Raw genomic sequence first — 23,043 nt, forward strand, 5'->3', positions numbered from 1 at the left:
TGCTAGGCTATAGCCCACTCATTTGTAATTGCTATTTTAATTATTTTTCTAAGAGTCCTTGCAGATGAAGAAATTTCTACACACTCAAGTAACTGGAAGACGAGTTGACCAAAAATGCCTACCTAACCCGAAGCTCAAAAACAATTTCAAAATATGTGCAGTTTAACACATTTTTTGGAATTTTCACCAGAAGTCAGACTCTTCTTGGATTTTAATATTTCAATAATTATCACCACTTAGACTGTACTTCATCTCCATTTATTCTGTCTACTCTTTTTAAAGACATACTCAAACCTTCTCTAAAAAGAGCATCCAGATTGAAAGTAACCACACTGATTAATTCTGTGATCTTTGTATTCTGACACTGGTATGGATTTTATTACTTGATTACAACCTCTTATTCATTCAAATATGGATTTTTAAGAATCCTCAAATGAGTTGTATGAGAAAAAATTTGTAAGGAAATAACACTGAGATGTAAATTAAGAATTGTGGCTCAGGGGCTTCTGGGTAGCTCAGGCGATTGAGCGTCGAACTCTTGATTTCAGTTCAGGTCACGATCTCAGTGGGGTGAGATCCAGCCCTGATTCAGGGTTCATGTTCCTTAGGGAAACTGCTTGAGATTCCCTCTCTCTCTCTGCCCCTCCTGCTGCCACTCATTTTTTCTGAAATAAATAAACAAATCTTTAAAAAAAGGAATTGTGGCCCAGCTACTAGTCCCTCTTTCAGTTTAGTTTCTGGGACCTCAGTCTTCTTATTTATCCATGAGAAAGTTGGATGTTAAGGTCTTTGAATGTCCTACCTACTCTTAAACAACATTTAAAATATTTATGTATTTATTGATATTTTTATTTGTATATAAGCTACATGAAAAGTATGTCTCTATTTTTTGTATTGATATGCGTTCTGTAGCTTGTTCAAAGGGACTTTTGGTCCCATTTCTCTCTCCTCACCACTTAGTTATAATTTCTAGAAAAGTACGCTGCATGTATTAAACTAATAATGCACAATAATTTATAGCACATTTTTTGGTATATTCTGTTAAACCATGATTTCCCCTTAAGATATTTATTTGGTAGCTTAATACTGACTATTTTCTGATAAATGCTCTACAGGTGTAGCTAAAATATGATAAACCCTTTCATGTTAATTGGGTCCTAGATTATGGAGTGTATACCTTGCTGTTCAATGTGACCAACAAAGGTATTTCCAATAGCCACAGAGTGGCCATTTCAAAAAATACTGTAGCCTGAGAACGTTTTGGAGACACAACATATTGTCTTGATCTAGGCAGTCCCTGTGTCCCTCCTTCCTCCTTTCTACCCTTCCCCCGCCTCCCACAACCCCAGTCACTGACAGAGTATTTATCCACATTGCTCTTCCCTAGTTATTAAAAATGCAGTGATATCTTTACATGTGACCTTTTTTTCCTATGTAGAATGAATGGGAAAAACAAAAACAAATTGGACTTTTAATATATATATTTATATATGAATATATCTATATTAAGTAGCATATCTATTTTATAATAGCATTATATGTTATGATGTGTATATTTAATAACATACATATACTATATATACACTAATTATATAATATAATTATAATACATAATAATTATGTATGGGGGGGGAGAGATATAGGTCTTAAAAACCTAGGTTTTCCACTGCAAAAGCCAGGAAACTGAAATTTCAGAAGTTTGTTTTTAAAGTTGCTTCTTAATTTTAAAAGAAATTTTCTCCTAATTTTAAAAGCTTCATTTTAATACCATCATTGTGTTTACAAGCTGAAGCTCAGAGTTCAGGTAAACCTGAGACACTGTGAGAATCCAGCTCTCTGTATCTCCTTCCTGCAGTATGGGAGTGGGAGGCCAGTAGAGCCCCTTTGATCTGGGGAGGACTTTTGCATGTACCACGGTATACTATGGGAGAGGACAGCACCGCAGTACCTAGTGTTTCCTCAAGGTGCATGAAGAAGAACTAAGAAAAGGCTTTGTGAGCTTGAACAGAAAGGGTCCAAGGTGACAATAGTCTGGAAGGTAACTTGCTGTTGTGGGGGATTCCTCCTTGATGACATCTAGGAAAATAGCCTACTTGAGAGACCAGTCTCAAAGGGTCATCAGCCCCGAACTAATCGAAGGGGGGGCTCCCCAGTTGGGTGTAAGCAACAGATGCCATGGAGTTAGAAGCCAATATCCAGGATCAGACAGGACAAGCTACGGCACAGTGGATGTCCTGGAGAATGACAGTAAGTGCCTCTCCCTTCAAGGGAGGAGTCTTTGATCACTGTAGGGGAAGGAAGAAAATAGACTCCTAAAAATTTACATTTTAAATTACAAGTGAGGACTTTGATGTAGTCCCATTGGAAAAAGGGGCTTGTGGGCATAGTTAAGTTTAATTTCAGGGAAATGAGCAAAGTTCCATTTGTACACAGGTGAAACTGTGGCTGTAAATGCTAAGCATCATGGGGTTGTACGTCTTCATGCAGCATCTCCGTTCAAACCAAGGGCGATATGCAGATCCAACACTGGAGAAGGAATGCGGATCTAGAAAAGGTTAGTCTGTGCACCCAGACACCTATTCACCACCAACTCCCCTCTGACAGACAAGGTCAACAAATTTACTAAAAGATTATGTGGCACGGCCATGCTCAGAATCACCGGGGCTAGAAACACTCTCATTTCAGTGCACTTTTGACTGCGCCAAACTGCATGCAAATGACAGCTAGATTAATCTAGAAACTACAGAGTGGTAACTTTCACCAATCATTTTTAAATTGGGCAAAGAACATTAATAGGAATCAAAGTGAAAGAAAAAAAATCATCATCTTAGCATAATAAATGGACTCCCCTTTTCCACATTTATCCTCTTGTAGTTCTAATCTATAAACAAGAATGAATTATATACATTCTCAATCCAAAGTACAGAAAACTATGAACTATGATCTATACAATTTCCTAAGCATTTTCTGGTTTTAACACGGGAATTTCATCATAAAATTCTATTTAATAGATCCTTCTTTCTTGAGTTTATTCTTTTCTTTTCTTAACCATTCCCTTCTGTTGAACATCTAAATGGTTCACAATTGCTAATAACAGCTCTTGCCAATTCACTGAACATGTATAGAAACAGCCTTAGGGTTCACGTATATACCGAGAACAAAAGAAACACACGCTACCCAGAATTCAAAAGGCAAATATTGCCTTTAGACTTAAAAGATGGCTCTATCTGACTAATTCATTTTTAGAAGATGAAGTACAATAACATCTTGTACATTATAAACATAGGCAGGTCACCGGAATTCAACTTCTGTTTATGGATTGCCGAAGTAGGTAATCCAACATCTTAGAAGTTTTTAGAAGTTTTAATTCAAACAGAAACAAAAACAAGACAAAACAAAAGCCCTTAAAAGTTGCCATTGAGTCATCATAACGAAAAAAACAAAACAAAACAAACAAAAAAAACCAAAATAAAACAAAAAATCTTGGTTTTCACCATCCTTTCTACAATTTGAATTATGAAGTATTTTATTGGTTCTGGGAATTAAGTATTGATTTTTTAAGGGCATATTTAGGCAATTTTGCTAGGAAAAGTAATCCGCACAAATAGTTTGCTATGAGTATTAACTCAGAGACATTAGCATTTAATGCCTCTAACAGAGTATGTTACAATGCTTGAATCAATATTCAAAATTAAATTATGTTTAATTAAGTACAAAAGGCATGGAGAAGTTGAAAACCTAGATGCTAATAGATAGAAACAGCTAATGTCTGATTTTCGATAAACTCACTATATTTTATCAATAACAATTTTTATATACAGTATTTCTTTCATGATTTTTCCAACATTACATGCCATTGTCTTTATTTTAAAGCTACTCTAGAAAAATCTTTATGTAGCTGTTATATGGAATTGATAATAGTTTTTCTGTTTGCCCCAATATAATTAGTTACAGATCTTTATGTACTGCAGAATAGGTAGGAACAGTAGCAGAAGAAACCTTGGTATGGATTGAGTTTTGGGTTTTATTTTGTAATAGACTTTCTCTTTCTTTCTTTCTTTCTTTCTTTCTTTCTTTCTTTCTTTCTTTCTTTCTTTCTTTCTTTTCTTTCTTTCTATCTTTCTTTCTTTAAAAGATTTTATTTATTCGACACAGAGAGAGAGAGAACACAGGTAGGCAGAGAGGCAGGCAGCGGGGCTGGTGGGGGGGAGCAGGCTCCCTACTGAGAAGAGAGCCTGTTGCAGGGCTCCATCCCAGGACTCTGAGTTCATGACCTGAGCCAAAAACAGAGGCTTAACTCACTAAGCCACCCAGAAGCCCCATGTAATAGATTTTTCTTTATTTTTTAAAACAGTTTTAGATTTACATAAAACTTGTGAGGGTTTTACAGAATTCTCATCCACTCCACTTCCAATTTCTCCTGTTAATACCTTTATATAAGTATGGTGCATGTGCTAAAATTAATGAAGCAAAATTGATACACTATTATAAGTAATATCCATATTTACTCAAATGCCCTTAGTTTTTACCTAAAGTCCTTTATTTTCCCATTTCAGGATCCCACTCAGAACACTGCATTATAGTTATTTTTCAGTCTCCATAGGTTTCTTTAGGCTGTGACAGTTTCTGAGACTTTCTTTGTTATTTATGACGTTGGCCGTTGACAAGTATTGGGCAGGTATTTCGTAGAATGCTCCTCTACTGTTTTTTGTCTGATGTTCTTCTCATGATTAGAGTGGGGAGAAAAACCAGGTAGATTAAGTGCATTTGCATCCCATCACTTAAAAGGTAGATGCTGTCAACATGATTTATCACTGGTGATGCTGACCTTGGTCATCCAGCTTTTCTGCTTGGGAGTTATGTCTCTTCTTGCCCATTTGCTTTCTTACTTATTTATGTATTTACATATTTATGTATGTATTAATCATTTATCCACACCAGTATGGACTCATGTGTATTTATTTTATACTTTGGGTTATAATCCAGCACTACTTTTATTAAAAATTTTACTGTTCAAATTAAAGCAGTTTTGGCCATTGGGAGCCTGATACCTGGTGTCTGTGTCTCTTTAGCATATTTCCATCAATGAGATTATTTTGGAGCACTCCCTTAATTTTCTGGTAGTACAAGATGGTCCAGGATCATCTTGTGTATTTCTTCTAAAGTCCCCAAATTGTCTATTTCTCCAGGTGTACCTGGGGGACAGGTGTGCTCATTGCTATGGAGATATCACTGTTTCTAGAGCTTCTAAGCTGGGACATGTACATTATGTGTACAGTAACACATTTATGGTTTGTTTCAATCAATCAAATAAGTCTTAGCATAGTCTATAATCTTGGACCTGTTCAATGTAATAAGTAATGCATTTTGTTAAATTCCTTTGTGCTTTTTAAAAGAAAAAAAGTAAGTAGTAATGAATTTCAAGTCTCCAAAATGATAACTGATGATAATAGGAATTATAGATTTATATGAAATAAAAAGACATTATACAGTTCTTGTATAAAAATCTGTGTTGTTGAGCTCTTTTTGGAACATCCTTCAGCAGAAATTTTAAAGAGCATTGATAGACTTTTGTGTGTTGTTGTATTTTGTGTTTTGTTTTCCTAAGTGAGGGTAGCATTAAACTAGTAATTCAGCAGAAGACATAAAATAGGATTATTTTTCAAATGTATTCACCAAAAAATATTCTGAAAGGATTTAGAGAGCAAAATGAAAGTGTTTTCAGAATTGTAGGGTGCTTCTGTGAAATTGATTTGTGGTCAATAGAGTTTACTCTTCAATTAGTCAATGTCCTTGCTTCTTAATTTCACTTTGTAATTAATCTTTTTTTTTTAAGATTTTATTTATTTATCAGAGAGAGAGAGGGGGAGAGAGCGAGCACAGGCAGACAGAATGGCAGGCAGAGGCAGAGGGAGAAGCAGGCTCCCTGCTGAGCAAGGAGCCCGATGTGGGACTCGATCCCAGGATGCTGGGATCATGACCTGAGCCAAAGGCAGCTGCTTAACCAACTGAGCCACCCAGGCGTCCCTGTAATTAATCTTACCTTGTATTTAATGAACATGTTAACACAGCATTAAACAAAATTACATGCTTAAAAAATATTAAACTTTTGATATGAACAAAAACTATGAAGTATCATTTAAGTGACTTGAGGAAGTTATCTATAGATTTTTATTTTTATTTTTTTAGTAGTTCACAAACAACATAAATACAAAATAAATATTTTTACCTTTTTATTGTTTTTTTTTCTTGTTTTCTCCTCCAGGATAAACCAGTTTTTACATTTGGCTTATTATTACTAATACTATAATGTTGATGTAATAAGATTATAGGTTTTTCCAATTTGATGTGACAGCTTGATCTCAGCAGCAAATCAAGACAAACGCATGAAGTTTATGTAGCTTGTATACATTTCTTTTTATTTTAAATGCTTTCATTTCTCCATGAAAATTGATCTTTGAAAAAATCAGATGTTCCTTTAAAAAGAAATAAGGAGGTTGAACTTTAAATATAGATAGCCTTATTATAGCTTATTACAGATTATATTCTTGGAAAATATATTATAAATATAATATGATTTTTCCATTTAAAATCATATGAAGAAGCAAGATGGCAGAGGAGTAGGAGACAGAAATATCATCAGGTCCCAGGTGTTCCGCTAGATAGTTATCAAACCATTCTGAACACCAACAAACTGAACAGGAGATAGAAGAGAAGAAGAGCAGCAACTCTCGGAACAGAAAATAGACCACTTTCCAGAAGGTAGGACATGTGGAGAAATGTTTCCGAAACCAGGGGAAGATGGACCGTGGGGGGAGGGGCCACCTCCTGGTAAGTCAGAGAGCAGTGATACACAAAATCAGAAATTTTAGAAGTCTGCTCTACTGAAGGACATCACTCCAGAGGCTAAGCTGGGGGTGGAGCCCTCACAGAGACAATGTGGTCTCAGGACTGGCAGGGTCGCAGAAAGACTAGGGATGTCTGAGTGTGGCAGAGCTCCCAGGTATCAGAGTGGGGAAGCCAGCAGCAGAGATACAATTGAGCAGTGGGCTCTCAGCACACGGTTACCTTAAAATGTGATCTGAGGCACAGTCAGGCTCCTGCTCTTTGAGCAGGGACCCCACAAGTAGCAGATCCAGAGAGACCCCCTCCTTCCTCCAGCAGGAGAGATGCAGGATGCACTGTAGAAATCTTCTGGGTTTGAAAACTCCAAATGGGGCTGTGTGCCAGAGATAGAAACACTCAGTCACAGGCCAGGTGAGCACGGAGTCTGGTGGGAGACCAGAGAGAGGGGAGGGATTGACTGCTTTCTCTGAAGGTGCACTGAGGAGTGGGGCTCTGAGCTCTCAGAAACTCCAGCTGGAGATTTGGAGGCCACCATCCTCATTTCCATCCTCCAAAGTTCTACAGAAAACATTTAGGGGAAAAAAGCTACCAAGAGCACACCCAGAAAATTACTTAACCTGGCCCCTGGCAAGGGTGGTGTAATTCTGCCTCACACAAAGTCATTTAAGAATCACTGCAAGAGGCCCCTCCCCCAGAAGGTCAGCAAGAACATTCAGCCAAGACCGAGTTCACCGATCAATGAGAACTGCAGAACTCCAGAACTAGGGGAAAGCAACACATAGAATTCTTGGCTTTTTTCCCATGATCCTTTAGTCTTTCAAAGATAAATTTTTAAATTTTTTTCCTTATCTATTATTTTAACTTTTCCTCTTTCCTATTTTCATGTTTTAACATCTTTAGACTACTTTATCTTATCAGTACCTTTTTGTATATTTATTTATTTAAAGATTTTATTTCTTTATTTAACAGATTGAGACAAAGCAAGAGAGGGAATACAAGCAGCGAGAGTGTGAGAGGGAGAAGCAGGGTTCCTGCCAATCAGGGAGCCTAATATAGGGCTCAATCCCAGGACACTGGGATAATGACCTGAGCTGAAGGCAGAGGCTTAACCCACTGAGCCACCCAGGTGCCCCTTATCAATACCTTTAAAAAAAAGTCTTTTTAAAGTTTCATTCTTAAAGTCATATTTTATCCCTTCATTGTATTTAACCTTATTTTTGGTATACATATAGTTTTTTTTTTCCTTTAAAATTTGGGATAAAATTTCTTCTAATAGATCAAAATATACCCTAAATTAGTGCATGCCTTTGTTCTAGTGATCACATTTTCTCCTCTTTTTTTTTCTTTCTTTTTTCCAACCAGCTTCCTATCTCATCAATTCCTTTTTTAGAATTTTTTCAAGTTTTCATCTTTACAGTCATATTCCATCCCTTCATCATGCTTACCCTTATGTTTGAATATATAGAAGTTTGTTTCTTAAAATATTGAAAGGTAGTTTCTTCTAAGACACTAGAATACACTCAAAATCAAGTAGATGGCTCTGTTCTAACCACCAGTCTAATACACATTTTTATTATTTATTTATTTTATTTAGCCCTTTCTTCTCCCCCAGTTTTGGGTTTCTTCTGATTTCGTTAGCATATACTTTTCTGGGGTCTTTGCCACCCTTTTAGTATTTTTTTCTCTCATTCATCTATTCTATCTGGATAAAAGGACAAGGCAGAAAAACTCACCAAAACAAAACACCAAGAGGCAGTACCGAAGCTAGGGACCTAATCAATATGGACATTAGTAATATATCAGAACTAGAGTTCAGAATGATGATTATCAAGGTGCTAGCTGGACTTTATTTCTACAGAAAGGGATTTTATTTCTCCAGAAAGCTGGAGAAATAAAATCCCTTTCTGTAGAAATAAAAGAACTAAAATCTAACCAAATTGAAATTAAAAAAAAACTATTAATGAGGTGCAATAAAATTTGACTATTAATAATGATGAAGTGCAATAAAAAATGGATAATACTGCTAGAATAAATGAGGCAGAAGAAAGAATTTGTGATATAGAAGGCCAAATGGCAGAGAATAAAGAAGCTGAGCAAAAGAAGACAAACAACTACTGGATCACGGGGGAATTCAAGAGATAAGTGATACCATAAGACAAAACAATGTTAGAACAATTGGAATCCCAGAAGACAAAGAAAGAGAGAGAGGGGCAGAAGGTATATTGAAGCAAATTACAGTAGATAATTGCCCTACTTTGGTGAAGGGAACAAGCATCAAAATCCAGGAGGCACAGAGCACCCCCTCAAAATTAATAAAAATAGGTCTACACTCTATCATTTAATAGTAAAACTTACAAGTCTTAATAACAAAAAGAAAATCCTGAAAGCAGCTCTGGACAAGAAGTCTGTAACACACAATGGTAGAAAGATTGGTAGCAGACCTAGCCACAGAGACCTGGCAGGCCAGAAAGGACTGGCATGATATATTCAGAGCACTAAACAAGAAAAAAATATGCAGCCAAGAATACTACATCCAGTTAGGCTCTCACTGAGACTAGAAGGAGAGATTAAAAGCTTCCAGGACAAGCAAAAATTAAAAGAAGTTGCAAACACCAAAACTGGCCCTACCGGAAATATTGAAAGGGCTCCTTTAAGCAAAGAGAGAACCTAAAAGTAACAGATCAGAAAGGAACAGAGACAATATACAGTAACAGTCACCTTCCAGGGGATACAATGGCACTCGATTCATATCTTTCAATAGTTACCTGAATGTAAATGGGCTAAATGCCCCAATCAAAAGACACAGAGTATCAGAATGGATAAAAAAACAAGACCCATCAATATGCAGTCTACAATAAACTCATTTTAGATCCAAAAACACCTTCAGATTTAAAGTGAGGGCTTGGAAAACAATTTACCATGCTAATGGACATCAAAAGAAAGCTGGGGTGGCAATCCTTAGATAAACTAGATTTAAAGCCAAAGACTATAATAAAAGATGAGGAAGGACAGTATATCATACTCAAAGGGTCTGTCCAACAAGAAGATCTAACAATTTTAAATATCTATGCCCCTAACATGGGAGCAGCCAACTACAAACCAATTAATAACAAATTCAAAGAAACACACTGGCAATAATACAATAATAGTAGGGGACATTAACATATCCCTCACTGAAATGGAACATATCATCTAAGCAAAAGCTCAACAAGGAAATAAAGGCTTTAAATGACCCACTGGAACAGATGGACATCACAGATATACTCAAAACATTCTATCCTAAAGCAACAGAATACACATTTTTCTGTAGTCGACATGGAACATTTTCCAAAATAGATCACATCCTCTGTCACAAATCAGGTCTTAACAGGTACCAAAAGATTGGGATCATTCTCTGCATATATTCAGACCTCAATGCACTGAAACTAGAGCTCAATCACAAGAGGAAAGTTGGAAAGAACTCAAATACAAGGAGATTAAGATCATCCTACTAAGGAATGAATGGATCAACCAGGAAATTAAAGAAGAATTTTAAAAAAGTCATGGAAACAAATGCAAAGAAAACACAGCCAGCTGTTTAAAATCTTTGGGACACAACAAAGGCGTTCCTGAGAGGAAAGTAAATAGCAATACAAGACTTCCTCAAAAAACAAGAAAAGTCTCAAGTACACAACCTAACCTACACCTAAAAGATCTGGAGAAAGAACAGCAAAGAAAGCCTAAACCCAGCAGGTGAAAGGAAATAACAAAGATCAGAGCAGAAATCAAAGAAATAGAAACAAAAAGAATAGTAGAACAAATCAAAGAAGCTAGTAGTTGGTTCTTTGAAAGAATTAATAAGATTGATAAACCTCTAGCCAGACTTATGAAAAACCAAAGAGAAAGAACCCAAATTAATAAATCATGAATGAAAGAGGAGAGATCACAAACAACACCAAAGAAATACAAACAATTATAAGAACATATCACCAGCAACTATATGTCAGCAAAGTTGACAATCTAGAAGAAATGATGCAATCCTACAAACACATAAACTACCAAAACTGAACCAGGAAGAAATAGGAAACCTGAACAGACCCATAGTCAGTAAGGAGATGGAAGTTGTCATCAAAAATCTCCGAACAAACAAGAGCCCAGGGCCAGATGGCTTCCCAGGGGAATTCTATCAAACATTTAAAGAATACCTGTTCTCCTGAAACGGTTCCAAAAAAATAGAAATGGAAGGAAAACTTCCAAACTCATTTTATGAGGTCAGCATTACCTTGATCCCAAAACCCAAAACGAGGCAAAGACCCTATCCAAAAGGAGAACTGATGATCATGTCCTTGATGAACATGGATGCAAAATTCTCACCAAAATACTAGCTGATAGGATCCAACAGTACGCTGGAAGGATTATACACCATGAGCAAGTGGGATTTATTACTGGGCTACAAGGTTGGTTCAACACCCGCAAATCAATCAATGTAATACAATACATTAATAAAAGAACAAGAACCATATGATACTCTCAATAGATGCTGAAAAAGCATTTGACAAAGTACAGCATCCTTTCTAGATCAAAACTCTTCAGAGTGTAGGGATATTAGGTACATACCTCAATATCATCAAAACCATCTATGAAAACCCACAGTGAATATCATTCTCAATGGGAAAAAAAACTGAGAGCTTTTCCCCTAAGGACAGGAGCATGGCAGGATCTCCACTCTCACCACTGTTATTCAACATAGTACTAGAAGTCCTAGCCTCAGCAATCAGACAACAAAAAGAAATAAAAGGCATCCTAATAGGCAAAGAAGATGACAAACTCTCACTCTTTGCAGATGATATGATACTTTATGTGGAAAACCCAAAAGACTCCAATCCAAAACTGCTAGAACTCACAGAAGAATTCAGTAGTGTCAGAACATAAAACCAATGCATAGAAATCAGTTTCATTTCTATACACTAAAAGCAAGAGAGAAGAAAGAGAAATTAAGGAGTCGATCCCATTTACAATTGCACCCCAAACCTTAAGATACCTAGGAATAAACCTAACCAAAGAGGCAAAGAATCTGTACTCAGAAAACTATAAATTACTCATGAAAGAAATTGAGGAAGACACAAAGAAGTGGAAAAACATTCCATGCTCATGGATTGGAAGAACAAATATTGTGAAATGTCTATGCTACCTAAAGAAATCTACACATTTAACATATTCCCTATCAAAATAACCATCAATTTTTTTTCAAAGAAATGGGACAAATAATCTTAAAATTTATATGGAACCAGAAAAGACACTGAACAGCCAGAGGAATGTTGAAAAAAAAAAAAAAGTTGGAGGCATCACAATTTCAGACTTCAAGCTCTATTACCATGCTGTAATAATCAAGACAGTATGGTACTGGCACAAAAACAGACACATAGATCAATGGAACAGAATAGAGAGCCCAGAAATAGACCCTCAGCTCTATGGTCTACTAATCTTAGACAAAGCAGGAAAGAATGTCCAATGGAAAAAAGACAGCCTCTTTAATAAATGGTGTTAGAAAAATTGGACAGCCACGTGCAGAAAAATGAAATTGGACCATTTCCTTACACCACACACGAAAATAGACTCAAAATGGATGAAGGACCTCAATGTGAGAAAGGAATCCATCAAAATCCTTGAGGAGAACACAGGCAGCAACCTCTTCGACCTCAGCCGTAGCAACATCTTCCTAGGAACATCGCCAAAGGCAAGGGAAAGCAAGGGCAAAAATGAACTATTGGGATTTCATCAAGATCAAAAGCTTTTGCACAGCAAAGGAAACAGTTAACAAAATCAAAAGACAACTGACAGAATGGGAGAATATATTTGCAAACGACATATCAGATAAAGGACTAGTGTCCAAAATCTATAAAGAACTTAGCCAACTCAACACCCAAAGAACAAATAATCCAATCAAGAAATGGGCAGAGGACATGAACAGACATTTCTGCAAAGAAGACATCCAGATGGCCAACAGACACATGAAAAAGTGCTCCATATCACTTGGCATCAGGGAAATACAAATCAAAACCACAATGAGATATCACCTCACACCAGTCAGAATGGCTAAAATCAATAAGTCAGGAAATGACAGATGCTGGCGAGGATGCAGAGAAAGGGGAACCCTCCTACACTGTTGGTGGGAATGCAAGCTGGTGCAACCACTCTGGAAAACAGTATGGAGGTTCCTCAAAATGTTGAAAATAGAACTGCCCTATGACCCTAGCAATTGCACTACTGGGTATTTACCCTAAAGATACAAACCTAGTGATCCGAAGGGTCACGTACACCTGAATGTTTATAGCAGCAATGTCCACAATAGCCATGTCCATAAACGGATGGATAAAGAAGATGTGGTATATATACACAATGGAATACTATGCAGCCATCAAAAGAAATGAAATCTTGCCATTTGCGACGACGTGGATGGAACTAGAGCGTATCATGCTTACCAAAATAAGTCAAGCGGAGAAAGACAACTATCATATGATCTCCCTGATATGAGGAAGTGGTGATGCAACATGGGGGCTTAAGTGGGTAGGAGAAGAATAAATGAAACAAGATGGGATTGGGAGGGAGACAAACCATAAGTGACTCTTAATCTCACAAAACAAACTGAGGGTTGCTGGGGGGAGGGGGGTGGGGAGAAGGGGGGTGGGGTTATGGACATTGGGGAGGGTATGTGCTTTGGTGAGTGCTGTGAAGTGTGTAAACCTGGCGATTCACAGACCTGTACCCCTGGGGATAAAAATATATGTTTATAAAAAATAAAACAAAAAAAACAACAACAACAACAAAAAAAAACCCTAAAATGTGGGCTCACTAGAAAAGTAAATAAGCAGCCTCTTACATTGTTGCATCCTAGGGGCACCACTAAGCTTGATGCTCCAACACTACTCTCCAGCTTCTTTCATTTAAACAGTCTTCAACAAACATCTGAGAACCTACAATGAACCTGGCACTGTGCTGAACACAGAATAGGCACATAGGGAAGGACTTACTCCCATCCTTTGAGAACGGTATCCAGAGCCCTAATATCCACCAGAATCTTAAGATATAGAAATAAACAAATGGCCTATAAGAAATATAGGAAGGAAAAGGGAAAGATAAGGAAAATAATGCCCTGAGCTTAAGATGCTGAAGATGTAATTGGTGAGATAAGGCATAAATTAAAGCAAACAAAGAAGTCACAGCAATATAGTACAAACAAAGTGAGGTAGAATGAAGTATAGTAAGGCTGATGGAAGTTTGGAATAGTGGACAAGTCAGTGAAGAGGCCAAGTGTCTCTGGTCCACCAGACATATTAGATGAATGACATACACCGTTTAGAAGTCAGATGGTCAAAGTGCACTGCTTGAAGCTTATCCCCTGTTTTCTTTCTATTCCTCATGGTCAATATTGTATCCACTCAACAAATGATCAGCCCACTCTCTCTTATTTACAGAACATCCATTTTGTTCAACAACCCAACATCTTCCATATGACCATGTGCTTCTTTGGAAAGCTGGGATGATCTCCTCTTGCTTGTCAATACTCAGCTTAAGAATGAGAACATGAGCAAGTCTGGTCAGTAGAGACATTGACAAGAATTCTGGAGGTTTCTGGGGAAAATATCTGTCCCCCCTTCAACTCTTTTAAAAGGGAGACTAATAGGAAGATACAAATCAAAACTACAATAAGATGCCACCTCACACCAGTCAGAGTGGCTAAAATTAATTAACAATGACAGATGTTGATAAAGGGGAACCCTCCTACACTGTTGGTGGGAATGCAAGCTGGTGCAGCCACTCTGGAAAACAGTATGGAGGTTCCTCAAAAAGCTGAAAATAGAGCTACCCTATGAGCCAGCAATTGCACCAGTGTTTACCCTAAAGATACAATTGTAGTGATCCGAAGGGGCACATGCACCTGAATGTTTATAGCAGTCAATCAGAGAAACACAATTATCACATGATCTCTCTGATATGAGGAATTTGAGAGGCAGGGAGAGGGGTTGTGGGGAGCAGAGAGGAATAAATGAAACAAGATGGGATCCGGAGGGAGACAAACCACAAGAGACTCTTAATCTCATGAAACGAGCTGAGGGTTGCTGGGAGTTGGGGGGGGGGTAGGGAGAGAATGATTGGGTTACGGACATTGGGGAGGGTATGTGCTATGTAATAGGGGAGGGGAGGGGAGTGCTGTGAAATATGTAAGCCTGTATCCTTGAAACAAATAATACATTATATGTTAATTTAAAAAATCATGTTAAAGAGCAAGTCTAGAGAATAAAATTAGGAAAATATCCCCATATCACATTTCACAATAATAAAAATGATATACCTTTCAGCATAGGTAATGTGGTATTTAAAATGTTTTTAACATAACAGAGAACAACAAGTATCCAAACATTTAAATGTGCAATTGATCCTTGAACACCAGGGGTTTGAACTGCATGGGTCCACTTACATGCAGATTTTTTTTTTTTTTTGATAAATACAGTACAGTACCCTAAATGTACTTTCTCTTCCTTATGATTTTCTTAACATCTTCTTTTTGGTAGCTTTCTTTATTATATGGATACAGTATATAATACATACAGCTACAAAATCTAAGCTCATCAACAGTTTGTGTTATTAATAAGGCTTCCAGTGGACAGTAGGCAAGTAGCAGTGAAATTTTGGGGGGAGTCAAAAGTTACATGAGGAATTTCAACTTCACAGGGGTTGGTGCCCCTAACCTCTGTGTTGTTCAAAGATCAATTGTACTCCTAAAGCTTTATTAAAAAGTTCTGAGATAGAGTGGACCGAATTTTGGTTAGACTGAAGAAATAGTAGGATGTGTGGTCATGTGAGTTCTGATATGTGGAAGTTTTAAATTTCAGGGATTTTATTAGCCAGTGTTTCCTGAGATATGTTCTAAGGAGTAAGAGTCGGTGAGACATTAGTCGTTGTGATTCAAGTAAGAGTCCTCTAATAACGAAATGTAGGAAATACTGGATTTAGAAAAAGAAACAGGTTTCTTCGTGCAGAATCACAAAGAGCCTTTAATACACAAACCCACCTCATGAATCTCTAAGTGACAGCATTTCTCCACACTTAGTTAGCCACACAAATAAATTATTCTAGAGCACAAAACTGCCCTGTTCATTCACAGGGAGGGAGAGAGAGGGAGGTACCCTGGTCAACTCTACCACATGACCCTCATTTGACATATGATACCACATTTCATCTTTGCAACAAACCCATGAGTTTGTGACTACTTCTTCTCCAGCTAACAACACACACACACACTCCCCAAAAAACCAAATGTTAGCAATCTTTTCAAGGTCAGCCAATTGGGAAAAGTCAGGTAGAAAAGAGAATCCCCTTCTAACTGGAGTTCTTCTTCACTCCTTCTTCTAGGAGACATAACTTGTGGAAAACTTTAGGACATAGATGACATTTCCTAGATTATACAGTTAATTATCAGTGGGACAATGGAAGAGGATTGAGAGGCTATGGAAAATTACCACTACCAGACTATCTCCATCAATTCTCCCTCAAAACTGGTCCATGAAGTGTAGGATTTCATTAAAAATGGTGTGTTTGCTAGGCATTCAGGAGCAAGCTTTCCCCTCCAACTGGATTGCCTTCCTTAATCCCCTCATAAAGTGAAATTATGGAGAATCAAATAATAATACCATATCTCCTTTTTTGCTAATTGCCTAAAATATACTCAAATATAAATTACTTTAACTTTGATTTATGTGGTTATCCCTGAATCCCTAAGAGCAACATTTCATCTCTCTTATATTTGATTTCAGCTTAAATAGTTATGTAACTGCAGAGCTAAATCCATACACAATACCACCTACTTTAATGCAAGTAGCTTGAAACTTGATAGCAGAAAACTAGTTTCAAGTTCTGGCATTTCTACTAACCACTTGAACTTAGGCTTGAACTTAGGCAAAGCTACTTATGACATCAGTGGCATAGTCTACATAGAACTTAGGCAAAGCTACCAAGTCATGGTGTTTTCACTGAAAACTGGAAATTAGAAACCATTTCCTATAGGAAATGTAGCCTCAGTTGACGTTTAACATAGTATGAACATTGGGCTTGTAAAATTAATATAAAAGAAAAAGATGAATTATGCAGGGAAGGTAATATAGTAAAAGAGCTGCTCATTTGCAGAAATATGTTCCCATTAACCAGGCACTCTCTTTCCATCATGCTAAAAGACAGTTTCTCTCTCAGATTTTTCAAGGACTAATGGTGTTCTCAAGTTGATGTTAACACCAACACCACCCTACTCTGTCTGAGTAAAATCTACCTGAGGTCGAACAGATCTGCCCAAACAAAGGTAAGAGTTTCTGCTCCAGGTATGGCAGAATGAACCCACTCTCTCTGTCTTCTGTGCATTTGGGGACTTGAACTTATTCTATGTAGACTATGCCACTGATGTCATAAGTCAATGGCAGAAATGAACTGAAAACTCTCTGAGTATAACATTTGGAATGAAAAAATCAAATGTCTGTATTGGGCCTGATGAAACACTTCAGTGATTATATACAGTGCACACTACCAGAATATAAGCCTAAGGGGTCAGGTGTGTTTGCCTGTTTCATTCATTGTTGTATGTCTTTTTTTTTTTTAAGATTTTTATTTATTTATTTGACAGAGAGAGATCACAAGTAGGCAGAGAGGCAGGCAGAGAGAGAGGGGGAAGCAGGCTCCCCTTGGAGCAGAGAGCCTGATGCAGGGCTCAATCCCAGGACCCTGAGATCATGATCTGAGCCTAAGGCAGAGGCCTAACCCACTGAGCCACCCAGGCACCCCCATTGTTGTATGTCTTGCATATAAAATTATTTCTGTCTCATAGTAGGGAAGTAAGCATGTAGTAAAAACCTGTTGAGTGAAGAATTAATATTAAAATGATGAAAGAACATGGTTTCTAAAGAATAAAGTTTTGAGTTTTTGTACATGGAAGCAAAAATACAAACACATATGTAGGCAACATATTTTGGAACTTTGGGGATCTTTGGTGTCAAATATTAAAAGATGATGTTATGACCAACTTGATAATTAAAATAAAATTCATTTGGATCTCTCGTAAGGAAATAAGAGCATTTGGACAACTATATTGTCATTTAACTTTCCACACCATCCATATAAATTTCCACAATATTTCTCTTTATATGCTATATTTAATTGCATAGTAGTAATACATTTTTTAAAGGTTTGTTTGCAAGTCCTAAAAATTGTTTATTTGATCCTCCCCCGGTGAAAGAGTAAAGGTAGATATCATTACAGCTAATTCACAGCAGAAGAGATTTGGGCTCTGAAATATTAAATGTGTAACAGAAATATCCCACATTTACTACTGAGTCTCTGTTCAGGAATAAAATGTAAATAATAAAAAAAGTGAAAACAAAACAATAAAACGATTACAATGCAACTTATGTATCCAAATACTGCTCCAAGTACTTTCATATTCTATTTCATGTACTTTGACCAATGTCACTGTGAGGTTGCAGTTGTTTTAGTTGGATTTTTCAGATGCAAAATGAAGCCTCGGTGAAACTGAATAACTCTCGCTGACCTATCTAGTAAGTCTTAGAAAGGGGACCCAAACCTGTGCTTTGTGACAACAAATCATGTGTCAGAAAGTCCGGCTCCTACCACTCACCTCTTAACTCTATTCTTTTACCACCACCTCTATGACTGTGTATATTAAGATGATATGTAAAAATGTAGGATGTAAATATATCTTTCTATTATGATTATTATTAGAAATAGGATAAATCTGTCTCAGAAATTACATATGCACATGGTGTTATTTTTCTTTTCTCTTTTTCTTTTTCCCTTTTTCTTTTCTTTTCTTCTTTTCTTTTTTCTTTTCTCCTTTCCTTTCCTTTCTTTTCCATTTCTTTTCTTATTTCTACTAATGGAGGTGTGTTATTATCTACTCAGGTCACCTAGACCCTGCTGTGACTATTAGTTATAGGTTGGCTGGCCATGTGACTCTGAAGCTAAAGTGTGTGTGTGGGGGGGGGTGTTAGGAGAGTGGAGATTAGCTGGTTTTTAGGGTACACTGGAGTATACAGAGAAGAAGGGAAGACCCAGCATTCCCTAGGGAATTCCCAGCAGCTAGCCATATTTCTCTTCCATGCAGGGTGCTGGGAAACCTCTGGAGTGCAGTGGTAACATTTAGAGCATCTCCATCTTACGGGACTCCCTTCATGTCCCTAAACTGTTGTGTGAGGTTGATTAAACTTTTCAACAGATATGCACAATATGTGTGAGAACCAGGCAAATGTACATGCTAAATGACCTCTCCAATACTAGCCCACATGGAGTTATCTTAAATTGCTTACATTTCATTCACGTCCCTCAATAGCTCAGGTTTAAGCAGACGCTCACAAGCAAGTAGACCGCTAAATAATTCATTCAAGCATTCGAGTGTCATTTCATATAAACATAGTGCAAAGTGCCTAAGATTAATGCTATGCTTTAGATATTTTAAGTTACTGGAAAACATGGGAGTCAATAATCAAAAGCCCCTATTTCTGGTTGGTTGGCTGGAGAGTTCATGGTTTGTGGGAAAGGGAAAAAAAGATGAGAGATGAAAAAGAATGCATTTCAATTTTTCTCTTTCCTTCCCTACACACACACATACACATGTGCACACACTCATAGACACACAGACTTCACACACTTGCTTAGTCCCTAACTCCTTTGATATTTTGTATTCAGTACTGAACTTGGCTGACATAAGAAACTCCCTGTAAAAAGGCAGGTTTCCTCTGATTTAAGGCTGGTTTCCATGGTGCTGAAATGTCCGTTTAAAAGTAAGCATCATCCTGAGGTACATACGGGTAGGGCTCATACCAACACAGGTCATTCTGAGCCAGAAAGAGTTAGGACATCTGTATTGCACATAAACAGCATCAGGCCATGCAATTTTACTTTATGCATTTCAGCTCCCATTTAGAAAAAAGAAATCTCATTATCTTGTACCATATATTTTAAGGTCAGTGAATCATGTTGGGATGTTTTCACTTTGAAAACCACATTTAAATGGATGAGTATAATTGCTTGGATAAATACTCATATCTGTGAACAAGTATGTTTTAAAACATCCTCTTCCGCTCCTTCTGGAAATCCCTTTAGATTTGGGGAATGCAGGGGAGGAAAATGCTACCTTAAGTTATACAGGAAAGAGGGTTATTGACTGACATAACCTGTTCTAGTACATCTAGATTTGTCTCTTTTAAAATATATAAGGTATAAGCAAAACACCTATTAAGTTAATAAGTGTTGGAAATTGTAACACACGTTCATCACTTATTTAGTATTGTTCAAAGGAATTTGTTATTGGATCATGGAGGGCTCACTGCATCCAGGAAAAAAAAAAAATCAAGATGTTAAGGTTAGAAAATATCTAAGGTGAAGGATATTTTGGTTTTGAGTGGTATTTGTGTGTGTGTGTGTGTGTGTGTGTGTGTGTGTGTGAAAGGAATACTTTGGAACTCTTTTAATGGACAGTCTGAATTATCCAAAAATGCACATTATCATTATCCATAATCTAGAAAAACATATCTGCAGTAAAAATTAGCATTCAGTATCTTTTCTTTTCTTGAAAATTAGATCCCACATGCCTAGAGAAAATGCATTTCAAAGTAGTAACTTTTTTTTTTTTCTTTAATAGTGATGTTGAGTGACAAGAACTAGTTTCTGAATCTTTAGAAAGAGGTTTGCTAACTGCGGGTCAGAATCAGTAAAGTGAGAAATTTCAGCTGCTCAGGGGAATCACTTGGTGAGTGCTTGCAATGCTCTGGGCACTTTCTGTGGCTTCCAGGAAAGGGTGTGAATTAGAAGACCTTAGAGCTCAGGACCTCACTCCTGCTACCTCAAGTGGGAGACTAGAGAAGCTGGGAGACCCATGGGGTATCTGAGTCTCACCTGTGTCTCTCTCTTTTTGTGTCCCTAAGAAGCACAGTTGGTTGGGGAAGGGAGAAGAGAAACTGAGACCAAGGGAATAGAAATTGGGTTTAGTATGGAAGGAAGAATATTGAGGCAAAGAGCTTTTTGAACACACCCCTCCCCCAACAGCCTAGAAATTCAGCCTAGTGCCTCCACTAAACCATGGTGGTGGGTGCTGTGCGTGTAGGTTTATGACCACACACTAGCAAAGTACCCCCTTCCCCAACTCTTCTATTGCCCTTGCTTTTTGCTCTCTTTCGGCTGCCCCAGAGTTCCTACACCCAGGCTTCCAGTCCTTTTTTATCCCACCTGAGAAAGAAGTCCAGAGTCTTCCAGGGAGTTATCTTGATGGATACTGGGTCATTCTTAGTGGCAGGCAGGCGTGGTAGATCAGGGATCAAGTGGGACACTTAGGTACCTGCTCTTGGTACTGACTGACTATCCACTCCACTCCTTAAATTCTCAGCCAGAGTCAGAGCCGGCCTCTGCCCCACTCTGGAGGAACCTTCCAGATTTCGGAGGCTCCATGTAGAAGAACCCAACTTGGGGATGAAAACTTGGAGGCTGGGGTTACCAGGTTCTAGGAAATCCTTGTAGTTCCCGAATTTTACTCTTGACATCTGGACATGCCTGCGAGTACCAGGAACCCGGGGTGCCTGGGACCTGGGCTGCGCATCTGGACTTCCGACGTCCATCCAGACGTCCAGAGAGCGCATTTCCGCGCCCAAAGCAACTGGCTGCAGCCGCGCGACCCCGCGCCTGGAGTAGGGTGCCCGCGCGGGCGAGCTTGGCCCCCTGCACTCCTGCCCGCGTTCTTAGAGCCCGGATTGAAAAACCCGCCAACCATCCCTCTCGGGGAAGCCCGGCACTCGCCAGGAGGGCAGCGGTGACGCGGCTTCCCTTTCTCGGAGCCTCCTGTGCGCGCTGCCCTCGCCACCCCCTGGCTCTGCCCTTGCGCCGGCGCGCGCTGCCTCCCCGGGACCCGCCGCCTTCGCGCCGGCTGCGGGGAGCGGCCAGGTCCCGCGAGCCGGCAGCCCGGAGCGCTCTCCCCGGGCTCACTCACCGATCCTGAGTACTTGCGGGGCGGTCTGCGGGAGGACGTAGCAGAGGAAATAGACGAGTGCCCAGCTGGCGTCTCTGGTCCAGAGCCCGGGCTGGGCGACGAGTGCGCGGCGCTCCATCTTCCCAGCTTCTTAATTCCTGCCGAGACCCAGCCGCGGCCGCTCGCCCGCGAGATGCAGCCCGCTCGGGCCGGCTCCCTGCCTCATCCTCCCCGGGAGGCTCGGCGTCGGCACCCTGCACGCTCCCCGCGGAGAGAGATCGAGGGAGCGGGCGTGGGAACAAGAGCTGGCTGGCGGCGCTGGGCTGGCTCCGGGCTCCTCGCTTCTGCCGCTAGCCCATCACTGCTCGTCCTCCTCCTCCTCCATGGGCCGCAGACCGCGGAGGATCAGCGCGCTCCGGCTCCCGGAGCCAAGAGACCAGCTGAGGAAAGTTGCTGCCCCAATTTGCGGGCACGTCTTGCTCATTCGTCCTCTGGTCAGATGGAAAGTGGGGGGCAGGTGGAGGGGTCAGTGAGAGAAGGGGGGGAAGGGGAAAGGAGGAGGAGGAAGGAGAAAGGGTACTGGGTGAGTTGGTGCAGGGGCTCTGAGCGAGCAGGATGGGCGCCTGCAGGTTAACTGGGAGCGGAGCCACGCTCTCGCCTCTCTCTATCCTTGCTTTCCAAACCACCCCTCCTTCGCTGGCCCCACCCTTGATTTACTGCCCGCCCCAACACCACTGATCCAGACACTCACACACGCACACAGGCACGCACATTCCCCCTTTCCCTCAACTTTGCGCTGCGCTGCTGGAAAGTCGATGGAGTGTTGCAGACTCGAGACCAAGAAATCTTATCTACTGGTCGGAACGGAGGCAGTCTCCGCTGTGGGCTGTGAGTGACAAGGGGCCTCATTGGTTATGTCCCTGTGTCCCTGTTAGGGGGTCGTGGAGATGACCAACTACTACTCTCCTCATCACTAGATGGAGAATCGCCTTCTTGGACGCCAGCACTTCGGAGAATAGCAGAGCTCCTGTTTTTAACTCTGACAAGGATGAAGAGGAAGAGGAGAAGGAGAAACCTCCAGTACTCTAATATTAGAGTAGCTTCTTTTCTAGTCAGATCCCGAGATAGTCTCTTGTAAAATTGCTTCCATTTACAGATGCAGAACTGGGAAAGGGGCAGCTTCCAGCGCCACTCTTTTT

At 39.4% G+C, this 23,043-nt stretch overlaps 1 protein-coding gene across 4 annotated transcripts in view; it reads right to left on the reverse strand.

The window, feature by feature from the left end:
• Positions 1 to 22,764, reverse strand: part of GRIK1 (glutamate ionotropic receptor kainate type subunit 1) — a 390,887-nt gene extending 368,123 nt beyond the window's left edge. The window contains exon 1 of one of the 4 annotated variants that reach the window (XM_032353659.1): positions 21,866 to 22,761. In XM_032353659.1, the coding sequence (XP_032209550.1) occupies positions 21,866 to 21,983 (118 nt within the window). In that variant the 5' untranslated portion in view covers positions 21,984 to 22,761. Of the gene's footprint in view, positions 1 to 21,865 lie in introns of all 4 variants that reach the window. The other 3 variants (XM_032353668.1, XM_032353662.1, XM_032353672.1) reach the window with 3 other exon arrangements.
• Positions 22,765 to 23,043: the final 279 nt, after the last annotated feature.

Source organism: Mustela erminea, chromosome 1, assembly GCF_009829155.1.
Source record: "Mustela erminea isolate mMusErm1 chromosome 1, mMusErm1.Pri, whole genome shotgun sequence".
Lineage (NCBI taxonomy): Eukaryota > Metazoa > Chordata > Mammalia > Carnivora > Mustelidae > Mustela > Mustela erminea.